We start from the raw sequence: 13,151 nt of genomic DNA, 5'->3' as shown, positions 1-13,151 counted from the left end.
TCATGCAAGGGAGTATGCAGCAAAGATTAACACATCCACGGGAAGGGGACAGGGGATGATTATAACCCCTTCATATATTAAAGGTGCAGGTAATTTCAGAGCATTGCAGCAATACAATGGCAAGGTAATATAAATGCAAACATGCCATTCCATTATGAACAGAGTAACACTGTTTTCTTCATCGTGAAATGAACAGCTGGAAACCAACAACACTAATCAGAATTCCTGCATAAATTGTGCATTCTCAATCTTCATCATTTGGTTTTGCCCGACTGCTTATATGAATGATAATATGTCCACCAAAGGAATCTCCAGCAGTTAGTCTCCTCTTTTCACTTGACTTCTGTCTTCCACTGGTGGCCAAATAAGGCAAGTACATGGTTAAATTCAAAAAGGCAATAATGCACGAAAAGGTTGGGCAGAAGGTCCCATTTTTTGGACATTTCAGACCATTTACTGTTCATTCCGGATTCCATGTAAGTGTTGCGTGACTTATTATCCAAGAATTCTGGAAGATCTCCTACTAAATGCATTGTTTTAGTGCACTATCAGTACAATTTGTGACATCACAAAAGGGATGATTTTTATTCCATTGGCAGGCGAGAGACCCATGCAACTGTAAGAAAGCATTAGTGAAGTGATTGTGCGTGTACTGATTTAAAAGATGATTCTAATCAAGAATTTGAAATGATGTGACAAACATATTTTCGTAATTATTGAAATTGACTTTGAAAAAAAAAAAAAAAAAGCCTTTTGAGCTGCTTGAAAATTTTAGTTGGTTCAACTTCAGTCTACATTTTTGACTAACTCAAAGCACCCCGGAAAAAAAAAAAATATTTTTGAGGCAGAAATCTAGGTCAGAAGACACCCATGCTCCCCCAACATAAGTCTGCCCCACCAGTGGGTGGGAGAATATTCATAATGGAATGTTTCATTAATGGAATGGGGCACATCAGACCTCATCAAATCCCATTAGACGCACTTCATCAATCCCCAAGTTAAATCGGCTGATATCCCAGATTGTGCGAGAGCCCCGAAACAGAAATCAAACCAAGAGAATACGGCTAGTCAAAAGTGTGGGAGCTTATTATTTAAGTACAGTTGTAAAGTCGATTCACCCCCTTGAGGCTAAAATGATCATTTGAACTATGGCTAAATCCTATTTCTGCCTTCATCGCTCGTCCCAGGCATGTGGTGGGAGAATGAGGGGTGGGGGGTTGGAGATGTATGGGTGAGAGGGAGATCATATGAGCTGAATGAGGGAAAACACAAGTAGAATGGACGATGGTTGTTGTGATGGGGCGGAGTCTCTTCACTGATGACCCACATATCTTCAAAAATTGGTTAAAAAAAACAAAGCTGAGATGATTTGAATCATGCTAAACACACATACACACACACACACACACACCACAAACACATACACATACACACACACGCTCTTCATCCCCCTCTTTTTCCCTCCTCATCTCTCTGGCTTATGGGCTATAAATAGCTGGAACTGAGCCTTTGCTAATTCCTTCATTCAGAGTCTAGTGGAAAGGCAAAATGCACACGGCCTTTGATGCGCGCCCCTAACAGGAAGATATTGGAAGTGGTGGATGGTTGCCAAGACAACACTCTCCCCCGACCCCGCTCCCCAATGCAGTTCCTTGTGTTTTCAATCTAAATTGTGCCCAAACCTCACTGCCTTTCTTCCCACTCTCTCTTTATCTCTGCATTTCTGGCTAAAAATTCGGTTGCCTCTGAGCCTCCTGCAGAGGCCAAGTGAAGGCAACGCAGAGGGATCGATACCATCATCCGGTGGCTCAATCCATCTCCGTCGTGCATCGGCGTTATGAAAATGGCGCCTCAGCTTAGGGCAGTGATAATTAAAGACACTGGTAGACGGATAGTGAAATGATTTGAGTCGTTTGTCATTGTCATTGGCTGCGAAAATTATTTGGACACGGATACACACGACATGCTTCCAGTATTGACGGGACATTGAAGGGAGCTACACTCTGGGTGATTAGGTCTAAGTGTCTGTCACACACAAACCAAAATAAGAGACGGTTTCTCAGGAATCAAACCCTCTTGAAGCGACTTTATTTCTCGCTGTTCACTAAGTTGCAACCTCATTTGTGATCATTTTCGTCGTGTCAAGCAGTTGAACTGCTCAGACGTTCCCAATTCCCAGTCGGTTTGTAATTCCATTACAAATCAGCTTTCGTTTTAGACATTCAAACCAGGAAACAGCTACTAGCTGCGGCTAAAGGCCCCAGAAGGAGACAAAGAAAATCTGGACTCCATTTGTAGCTCGGCAAACATTTGTTGTTGCAACTCCATCACTTTACAGAGACGACAGTTTTATCACAACTGGAGAGCAAATTCTTATTAAAAAGACAACAGTAAACAGCACTGAGGGTCCCGTCCAGTGGCATTTTCTTTCTGAGCAATATTGTTGTAATATTTACTCTCAATTTGCTTTGACGGGGAGAAAAATAAACACTGCAAATGTTGCTTGAAACTTCAGGGTGGTTAAACTTGCAGGAAGAAATACACAGACACAATAAAGTACAATTTGGAGAGAAGCTGCTGTGTGAATATGTGAAGCATCCCGAACCTTTCTGATTTACCTTTAAAAAGTTTTGTCACATTTAATTACATGGCTACGAGGTAATGTGACAATAATCTGCTCTTCTCCAGAGGACAGCAAAATCTCCAAGGCCGCCATCACACGGTTTCACACGGCGCAACGTACTTGGCAACAAAATTTCTTCCCTGCTGAATTGCCAACCCTCTCCAATGTCTCTAATGAAATCTGAGACCAGACTTGGGACTTAAAAAAAAAAAAAAAAAAAATTCTAAAACTTTGATTGGGCTCGCTCTCTGGCAGAAATATATCATATTTAATCATCTCTTAAATCCAAACAGGGGGGGAAAAATATATAAATATATAAATAAATATACCGATCCCCAACCAAGCACTCACTCGGCTGTGATGGAGCTCTTTTACAACCCTACATAGACACACACAAATGCAACTTCGAGCACACACGCAGAATTCTCTTCTGATGCACGCTGTTCTCAACTCTCGGCACAGAGAGTTTCCTCTTGCAAGACATGCTGCTGCCCTGGACACATGCCTAATAACCCTTCCTCCCTTCAACAGTCCATCAAACCAACAGGCTGCATCAGATTAGCAAGCAGGAGAACAAAAAACGTACTCTGTTCTCGGCTCGACCTTAATTCCTCATGAAGTTACTGACTACACGGGATTCCTGTCCTCACGGAATTCTGCCTTTAAATTCTGATCCAAGTTAGTGGAATTGTGGAATCCATCAAACTGTGGATGCATTTGTGCATGCATTTGAATGTCAGCCAAAATTGGCCAAGAAAAATTAAGCAAAAAATCTGATCGAGTAATACATGCAATGACAACGTATGTCTGTTGAAGAGTAGAATTGTGAAGCTCTGCAGGGAAACCAAGGACATTCAAGGGTAATGGGGTCACTACAAATGTTATGTTAACATGATTTCACCATAGAAAAAAAAATTGTAACTCTGCTCTGTCATTTAGTATTACGTCATTTCCTAAAGTAACCCACTACTGTCTTTTTCCATTACACTAAGGCTGCTTGCCAGTTTACTACAGCTACATTGAATATTTTAGAAGGTCTTTTTCTGTCCCTTTATAAAAATGTCTCTTTCCAGCTAACCATTAATTGAGGATGAAGGCATCTGGATATAAATTTTGCCTCTGAAAGCACCAGTGACTGTTTCCCTGCCTGGAAGTATCAGCCGAACAAGGACATGACTTCAAACTTCCCTGAGCCACTGAACAAATCTGACATGTGGAGAAAGTGGGTACGGACTGGGTTCAGGTGTGATTTTGAGGAGGCTGTGAAGGGCACTGAGCTGTGACCTCCATCTTCTGGATGTCTGACTTCAAATCTGACTTTGTCTTAATTGTTCTAACCTTCTCCTTTAGCTAGCAACACTCTAGTAAACATTACTAGAGAGCTGGAAATTGCATGAAAAGAATAATTTCTTGGTTCTCGTATTTGTTCATAACTGGGTGTAAACTCGACTTGGCAGGAATAAGGTGACATGAGGAAATAGAAATGGGGCAAGTCAATTAAATGTTTTTCTTACACATATTTACACTGCTGTGTACCATTGCGACTGTCTTTCATCCCATTATGCGTCTGTTTATGTTTTGTTTAGTTATTAATTTGTATTAAGTATTATGGTAGTGCTGATGTTGCAGCAAAGCCTCGACTGCCGCCTGTAATAATGTGTTAGCATTGAGTCCTGACTGATGAATCTCCGCAGAAAATCAGACTTTGCAGAATGAGGAGATGTGCGAGTTTGAGGCTGATGCGTGGAGATAGCTGAAGCAGGGATGGAATAATTTATAAAGCCCATACTTGCACCCTGCAGCTTATTCCAATCATCGCGTTGACAATGCTGAGGTTAGCGGTTCAAATCCCAGAGGAACATCTGGCAAACCCAATGCATATCCTCTTCATAGAAGACTAATTACTGCATAGTAGCAGCCTAAAAGACTTTTTGGAAAGAACTAACAGGGTTAAACCCTGGCTTAACGCCAATGAAGCTTCTACATGTGATGTTGTTTCCAGTTTTGTATGGAACAACATTCAAACCTAGGCAAATAGGTTTTATGAGCAGCTTCCCTTTCTGTCTTGGCTCGCATATTGATAAAAAATGATTGGATAATAAAACAATGCATTGCAATAGAGAATGAGTCATTTGGCATCACAAATGAAAAGCTATTGGCGATTTCAGGTTGGTCCAGACAACAAAACACTGCTGCCTTGAACAGTTGGAAAGAACTGCTTATCCAAAACTTGGTAAAATGCAGTCATGTTATAGCAGCATGAGATAAGCTGACTTTTCACACCTTGTTTAATGACATATTTCTTTCTACGCCTGAATCGAGCCTTTTGATTACGTCACATTTTTCCCAGCAAACAATCCGGTCCACTGCAGTGAGCAGAGCGAGTGCAGTCCCCACCGACATCTGAGGAAGTGAGTGAGGCCAGTGAGCCAAGCAGGTAGCACCTTTGATAACGGTGAAAAGGTTTGCCAAATATTTTTAGCTGGTCATTGTCATTATTATTTGGAGGACAATCAGTAACGTATGATCGTATGTATTCATGAGGTCTCAGCAAGGCTGGCTCCTTTACAACTGTCTGTTTCTTTGTTTTGCAAGGGATTCTTTTAACATCTGCTATCACTTCAATGCTCAGTGCCCGGGAGGAAAAAGAGGCAGCTGGGCGAGCTCCTGCATGTTGGTTAACGTTTCCAGCCAAGTTCCCATTTCCAGGCCTGCTGATTCCAGCTACTGCCGCTTATTTACCATGAAGTCTGGCTTTGTGTTAATGAGCGCCGACTGCTGAGAGAAGCACACTGTGTGTCTGCGGGTCTGAGGCAGAGCAGCAGCGGCCGAGCCTTCCCTCCCCCTCCCCTCGTCAATCGATCCATCGCGATTCTGCAGGAGCCAGATGAAAACCTCTTGCTATGATTTATGGGATGTCATCTCACAGGGAACGTGCACGGGCCCACTCCCTCCCACCCTGTATTCAGGGTGAGGAGAAACCTGCCTGAGGATGAAATCAATGCCCCACGGTCCTTGAGACCTTAGCAGCACCCCGGGGAGAAAACTGACCGTCTGTACTGTAAATACATGAATTTGAGTGAAAATGTGATATGAACTGACGTGGGGAAAAAAGTTTGAAAGATTTACACAAACCTGATATAGAAAAAATAAGTGTCAGTGAGCATTATGTAACTGAAGACCAATAAAAAAGAAAGCTAAAGCAGAGATTGAGGGTTAAAAATCTTTAAACATCTTTAAACTAATACAGTCTGAGAGCACTGAAACTCCATTTGCATTTAAGAGATTAAGCTCTGGCTAATTACATAGTAACAAGGGTAAATTTGCAGTATTATTGTTAGGTAATTGGTTTGCTTTCTGGGTTTGTCTCCAAATTATTACAGATTCAAAAGCATATTTTGTTCCTGAGTGCCAAGGCATTAATGGAAAAGAAGACAGCACGTGGACAGCCTGGCAATTTACTAAGTACTTAAGTATTCATTAAGGGGGCCACAAGTAACCACCAAATGCTGGTGTATGTGTTTATCTCCAAACAAACACACAACCATGGCGGGGCGGCCCACTTTCCTCCGTTTGCACTGATGGCAGCATTAAGAAGTAATTCTGGAGGCTTAATCCACTTAAAATTAGAGGAGGGGGTTTTAAGGCTTCTATCTTAAGGTTGCCTTTGAAAAAAAGGGACACAAGTTGGAGGCATCACAAGCCTCATAGCGCAGCAACATACATGTACATTCTTTTTAGAGTGAGAAGAGCAAAAATAGTGTTACTATGCGAGTGTGTTTAACTGCAGTGCGCAGCAATGAACTGCGGTGACAGCACTTTGAGGACGACTGCTGATCTGATTTCCAAAAGCTTTTCGTTGTCTCCTCTCTTCTGCTCTCTTTCCTTTACCTCTGCCACAACAATTCCATGCTTGGTTGAAAGATCCAAACAAAGAAACAAAGAAACAAAAAAGAATTCCACCATCATACCCCCAACCCCACTGGTCAAAAAAGACCTGACCAATGGGTGAGGTTATGTTATGATGAAAGTGAGAAGCAATTGTTGTAGTTCTGAGGGATTAAGGGATCTAAAACACAATCAGGATGATTTATATTTCCTTATGAATCCTTTTGCTCTCTGCATACACCACAAAGTGAAATCTTGACTGGTTGGTAGAGATCGATGTGTTTATAACCCCAGGGTCTGTCGGGGGATGAAATCAATGAGTAGTAGTATAGTAGGTTAGTGCTGACCTAAGTGAAAAAAAAAAAAATCCCATTGCTTTTTTTTCTTCTTAGTTTTGTTGTTAAAGTGTTAAGAAGTGCAGATGATGGCAGACAATGTGGCATACTGTTTAACGTTTGTTAAATATGCCACACAGAGTCATAGTCATGGATCTATTTATTAATGACAGCACAATGTGGAATGTAAGATACTTGGAAGAATTTACATTCCTAGCCAATAAGTCATCTGCCCCCACCGTGACTGATACGCTTCCCTATTCGGACCGTGTGCGCTGGGTGGTGGCTGGTGATGAGAGCCTGGACTGTCTGGGATATTAGTCACCTGTGATATTTCCCTACAGTGCATGACGTACCAATGTGGCAAATGTGTAAACAGGTGAGACGGGTACATGAGGACTGTTTCGCTTGCATTTTGGAAAAGTTGTGGGTTTCAAAGAACAGGCAAAGGAAAAATAAAAAGCCATTCAACAGTGGGAAATGAACCAAGAGCCCGTGTACGGCGTTCTGTATGTGCCAGGAGGAGGCATCAGTGGCTGCGACTCAGTTTTTGAGGGCTGTCGCTGTGTTACCAGCCAGGGCAGGGAAGGAAGGGTGTTGATCTGTAAAGGGCTTAAAAAAGTCCAGACAAGTGCTGAAAGGGAGCCGGAAACATGTTAGTGTGAAGGGAAAGGAAAATGTCTTTTCACCATAATGACACAAACTAATGTGGACACAGAGACAGTAGAGGAGGACAGAAAAAGGGACATAACATTGATATGGATTTTTGCAACACACGTCCAGAGCTGTACTCTTCATGTTGAATTTTAATGTCTCAGCTGCCTTCGTGTTTGCTTGTTTGTGAAAAATACATTTCTACCGGCATCACATGGATTGCATTTGAATATTTAAAAGAAATATATAAATCAAAACAAATTTGAAAAAAATGATCTATTCCTGTTTCTGCAGGATTTGTATTAAGGATACAAAGACACAAATTTGAGACACGTTAGAAAATACCCTGGCAAGGAGAGAGAAGGGGAGATTTATGGGGGTCTATATCCTCCATTTCACGCCTGACGACAAGATTGAAATATCTCCTTTTTATTGCTCGCAGTGCCGTCAAAGAAAAAAAAAAAAACATCCAATGTAAGATCTAAGTTGAGGGAAAAGGGTTCTTGATGGTACGAAAAAGCCTGAAACATCAAATGTCCACCTAATCCTTTACTCATAACGAACCAGGAAATATCCTCAGCTGGCCTTTGTGCCTTTGCTATATAACCAGTCAAGTATAATTGGAAAGCTACTTGACCTTGTAGGAAATAGTGTGCATAGTCAAACCTTTTTTTCTTTAAGAGATCACATTGCTTAATATCTACAGGGAGCATTTCCAATGCACATGGAGGAAAATAAAATTGAAATAATAATATGAAATACTAATTTTTCAAATGTAAAATTTTTATTCTTAGCTTCTGTTGTCTGATTGCTAAACCACATCCCCAGATCCTAAACTGTCCGCTCACAGCTGCTAATATAGAGAAAACTAGAGCCATATACAAAACAGACTATTTTATTTGCATTAGCTTGTCTTTTTTTCTGAAGCGGTTCCTCCTTCTCTGTTGCCAAATAAGAGCAAGTAAGAAGATTCGGTTCAGTATCGGATCTATTGTTTGATGTCATTTGCATTGGAATTCTAATTGCAGGTATTACAGGGTGTTCAAATATATCTCCATACAAAAAGAAAGAATACATCTTTTCAAATGGCAAATTGAATTGAAGTTTGAAAGAGTAAATGAACCTTCTGCGAGTGGTAGGGGGTGGTTTGGCAAACAGTCAGTCCACTAGTTCTCCACTTTAGTCTGAACCTCCACCCACTTTTGAATTTGAAAATCTTGAACTCACCGTCCTCTGTGGGCACGTAGACGTTGAGGTAGAGGCAGTCCTCGCTCTGGTTCTGGATGTAACCCGCCGCCACGTCCAGGTTGTCTGTGAACCACACGGGCAGCATGATCTCTGGCAGCACGCCGTGGACGTTCTGGGGGCAGACGGGCGCAAACTGAGTGGCGTTGCGGATCTCTTGCCAGGATCCCGGAGCCTCGGGCGGCTGGAAGCGGCGGTCGCCGATGGGCGCCGTGGCGTAGGGCACGCCCAGGTACTGCTCCACGGGGCCCAGGATCTCATTGTTGAGGTCCTTCTTGATGCCGCGGAGTTTGCCGTAGTTGGTGGTGACTATCGGGTGTTTGGCAGGGTCTATCTTCTGGCTGGAGGCCAGGCTGAGGAGCAGGATGACGCCGAGCACGCCCATTAGGCACCAGTCTGTTGTGAGACTAAGTGGGCGTGTTCGGGACGATGAGCGCCGCCGGCTGTGTGTACTTAGAGCGAGTGGAACGAGGTACATGACTGGATTCATACTGTTCAACCACCTGCTTCTCGTCTGCTGTCGAGCGTCCTTGCCCGTTTTGGAAAGGAACTGAATTGTGGCCGACAGTCTGGAAGGTGAACTACACAGTCAGGTCCTAAAAGACAAGTTATTGTTTTGTTTTTTTTGGGGGGAGGGGGTTCAAACCAGAGGCTCAGTGAAAAGGTGAGACGGGGAGCACGGCCGCTGATGGAATCTGAAGGGGTCTCTGGGGTGGTGGAGGAGGAGCGTGACCACAACACCAAGTCAGTGTTGACCGTAAAGAACAACGAACTGGAATGCTGCCCCATTCATGGTTCTGTTGCGTTCCATCCCTGTCAGTCCACACGAATCTTGATCATTTCATTCGAAGTGCCCTTGGATTCTGCACAGCGAGACAGAAAAGAAAGACAGGAGGAGAGAAAGAGGATGATAGACAGAAAGAAAAACAGAGAGAAGTGAAGGGAAAGAGGGGATTGGGAGAGATTAGAGCTTATCCAAAAACAGATATTCAATTAAATGTTGACTGCAACACTTTCCCTTAATGTGTTGCCAAGTGAGAAATACACTTCCCGATATGAAAGCTGCACATGAAGCCAGATTTAACACTTTCATTTCATCGGCCTTCAAGCAGGGTACAACTGATGTTGTGACAAACATTTTCTATTTCATTTGACTGAATTAGAAGATGCAAACAGATATACAGCAGCAGCAGTGAGAGATGTTACACAACTTCTCGGCTTTGCAGCGTGCAGTTGTTGTCGCCACATGACTGTTTCAAATTAGAGCTCTTCAGGGCAAAAACATGTTTTTTTCTGCGGTAGCAGTAAAGCTCGGCAGAGAGAAGTGACAACTCCAGTGAGCATAATTCCATATGTGCCCATCATCATCCTTTGTGCTCTGCTTGCTTACACAGATCTAGTGGTGGACGTCACAACCTTGGCCGTGGCAGAAAAGATGAAGGTCTGTGGAAATGCGAATGTTCAGGCCAGTTTTTAAACACTGTTGTGTGAAAGCGTTTTGGTTTCCACTTGTCTTTGTCTAGATATTAGAATAAAAGGTGACGGCCAGACAAAAGACATGAAGACTTAATGATAACTAAAACACATACATGGCACCGGAGTTCACATTGTGTAATCTCACATGTTCATTTGTTGTTTCATGATTGTGGCTGCACTTTTTGCAAGTATTTATTCCAAGCATTTCATTTCATTCAAAAAACCCGACTGAGGCACATATGTATTTCAATTCAACCCTAAAAATAGATTAGCTAACTCACGTTTTTTATTGATTTATATATCTATTTATCTTGAAATATCTTCTATGCTAATCAATCACACTACTCATTTATAATGGATGAAAAGATTTGGCGCTGACCCCCTGAACTGTGGTTAACCTGCCAGCTAACTCTAAACACGCTCACGTCTTGACGGCGGTGCGGCTCACAATTTCAAGAATTCAAGCCACCTCCTATAGTTTCTCCTCGGACAATGCGGCAGCCACAAGTCCACGTTCAGGGCTATTCATTTCTTAAAGTTTCCGCTGCAGGGGCGGAGAGATAACATAAATAAAAGTAGAACAGATGAATGGCTGAGGCTTTCACTGCCCCATGAGGTCAAAGGTCAGTAATGTGTGCCTGTAAGCAGCTTACAACAGTCAGGGACACTTTTTTCAGCTACAGCGCAGCGCATGAAGAAATGCGTGCGCACACATGCACGCGCACGCACTCACACTTGCGCGCGTTAAGCCTGAAATGTCCCACACATGAATGAGCTCCCACACACTGTATGCTCATTCATGTAATCTACTGTGCAAATGTGCAAATCCTCATGTAACGGACCCAGTCAGAGAGGCAAGAGGCATGCTGAAGATTATACACTCCCTGCTGTTGTTTCTGGTATTACGTAATGCCAAAGGACCAAAGGACACACACACTCACACACACATGCCTATGAAAAAAAATAACTGTAATAAAGACCACACATGATGAAACCAGAAAAAAACGAAAACGTTTTTATGTTCACCAGCACTCTATTTCTGTCCTAGCTGATTTTTATTTTTTTGGGGGGGTTAATTCCCCATTACCTCTTCTTCCCTTTCATGCGCTCTCCCACTTTATCGGCGTGCTATAATTGTCTCATTTGAAGTCATCATTAACTATATTGTTGCATTGTCTGCACCCACTGCGGCACCTCCTCCATCCTCCTCTCCCATTGCCAATAAAACCATTTGGATTTTAAGGTATGGGAGCTAAGGGGGTCCTGAGGCAAAAGCAGCAGATAATTAGAGAGTATAGAATGAGCAACCTAACGCACACTGATGTGAGACATGCAAATAAGAAGGCTCATTTATGTAACGGGCACGTTCGGTTTATGCATAACAAGCTCTTCCAGCAGAGGATGCGCTCAAGCTGGTGGGGAAAAACAGATTAGAACCCCCCCCAGCAGAGTGAGTGCACAGTTTGTTGTATTATTTTGCCAAAGCCTAAACATACTGGTGTCTGGCTCTCAAAGTGGACCTTTTGTTGTGCTGCCCACTCCTCCGACAGCACCATGTGTGCACCTGGGAGCCAGTCTACCTGTGGCGAAGCAGGCAGCACAGTCCGCGCTTTAATTAAACCACTGAGTGTCTGGGGGCCAGCCTGCATTGTGCTTCCCAAGGGGACGAGCCCTCCACCTTCGCACTCACACACCTCAAGGACGTCGGACGCCTAAATTTTACCCTCCAAAACCCCCACCAGAGAGGCAGAGGAAATGTGAGGAAGAAATTGTGATGGTGAGATAAGAAGAGGTCGGGGGAAAACATGTTGCCCCGGGTCACCTGAGACACCTCACAGGCCTGCTGTCAGCAAGTGATCTTGACAGAACCGAGGTCTTCACACAAACACATCTAAAAACCCAACATGACTCCTCCTGGCTTACTGTTGCGCCTCAACTTCCAGCGTAACCACAAAAATCCCCAAGAACCCCAAAATCTCTGGTATAAGCCCAAATTCCTGGCATGCTGAAGTGCACATGGAGGGACCTCCTGAGTTTCAGGGTGCACCTGAGTGTTTAATTGCTAATTGGCTCAATTAGAGTTACCTAATAGGTCCAGCTTTGCTGAGAGCAGCGGGAGAGCTTAAGTGATTGATGAAGCAGAGAGGAAAGAGGCGAAGGCGAGCGTCTGGCGTCTGGTGAGCTGAGCACAGTAGCAGCCCCATATAGGAGATCTTTACTGGAGTGTGAGGCCATCCAGGTAGAAGGAAGGAAGCGCACATCTTGATCTGGAGGAGTAGCACTGGTGCACCTTTGACACAGGTTGATGGACACTCATCCATGAGGCTCATCACCAGGAGAATGTTTGCCGTCAACGTCCAGAAAGCAGACAAGACAAGTACAACAAAGGGCTGCTCTAGCGAACCACTTGGGCCTTCTGGTCCTTGCTATTTCTAATCAAAATGAGTACTGCCACGAGCACCTGATCTTGAGCTTTCAGGTATAAAAAAAAAAGTCAAAATGCAATGCGTGACGAAGCATTACTAAATTGAGGAAGACACTACCTTTGAAAAATAAAACAAACCCAAACGGTTTCTACCGCATTCGGTTTCAAATTTCTGGTGCCGTTTTAAGCTCATTGCGCTCCCTGTTAACAATTGCATTAGACATACAATTTGTCGCTTAATTCGCCTGGCTGTTAACAAATTCAAATTGATGGAGCAGTAATGCTCTTATTATCAGGCCCTTGGCTTGTTTGTAACAATGCCCAGTCCAATTAATATCCCTTTTCACTGCGACCAAAGGCATAAGTGTTGTAAAAGTCCACTGTGGATGTTGGGCATGTAATGCATTGACACTTGAATATTATTTCTAGCAGTGAGAAGTAGAGTGTTAGAATGGTTAAAGATGGTTAAAGATGAAGAGCCTGCACACTGCAAAAGGACAATCTC

The 13,151-nt window shown here is 43.2% G+C and overlaps 1 protein-coding gene across 3 annotated transcripts in view; it reads right to left on the bottom strand.

The window, feature by feature from the left end:
• nlgn2a (neuroligin 2a) overlaps positions 1-13,151 on the bottom strand; it is a 165,510-nt gene that overhangs the window by 93,948 nt on the left and 58,411 nt on the right. For all 3 annotated transcript variants that reach the window (XM_076034040.1, XM_076034038.1, XM_076034041.1), the window contains one exon: positions 8,728-9,608. In XM_076034040.1, the coding sequence (XP_075890155.1) occupies positions 8,728-9,235 (508 nt within the window). In that variant the 5' untranslated portion in view covers positions 9,236-9,608. The remainder of the gene's footprint in view (positions 1-8,727; positions 9,609-13,151) is intronic.

Source organism: Nelusetta ayraudi, unplaced genomic scaffold, assembly GCF_046127955.1.
Source record: "Nelusetta ayraudi isolate G7.1 ecotype Tasmania unplaced genomic scaffold, CSIRO-AGI_Nayr_v1 ptg000042l, whole genome shotgun sequence".
NCBI classification, from domain to species: Eukaryota; Metazoa; Chordata; class Actinopteri; order Tetraodontiformes; family Monacanthidae; genus Nelusetta; species Nelusetta ayraudi.
This window is presented reverse-complemented; position numbering and strand designations above follow the sequence as displayed.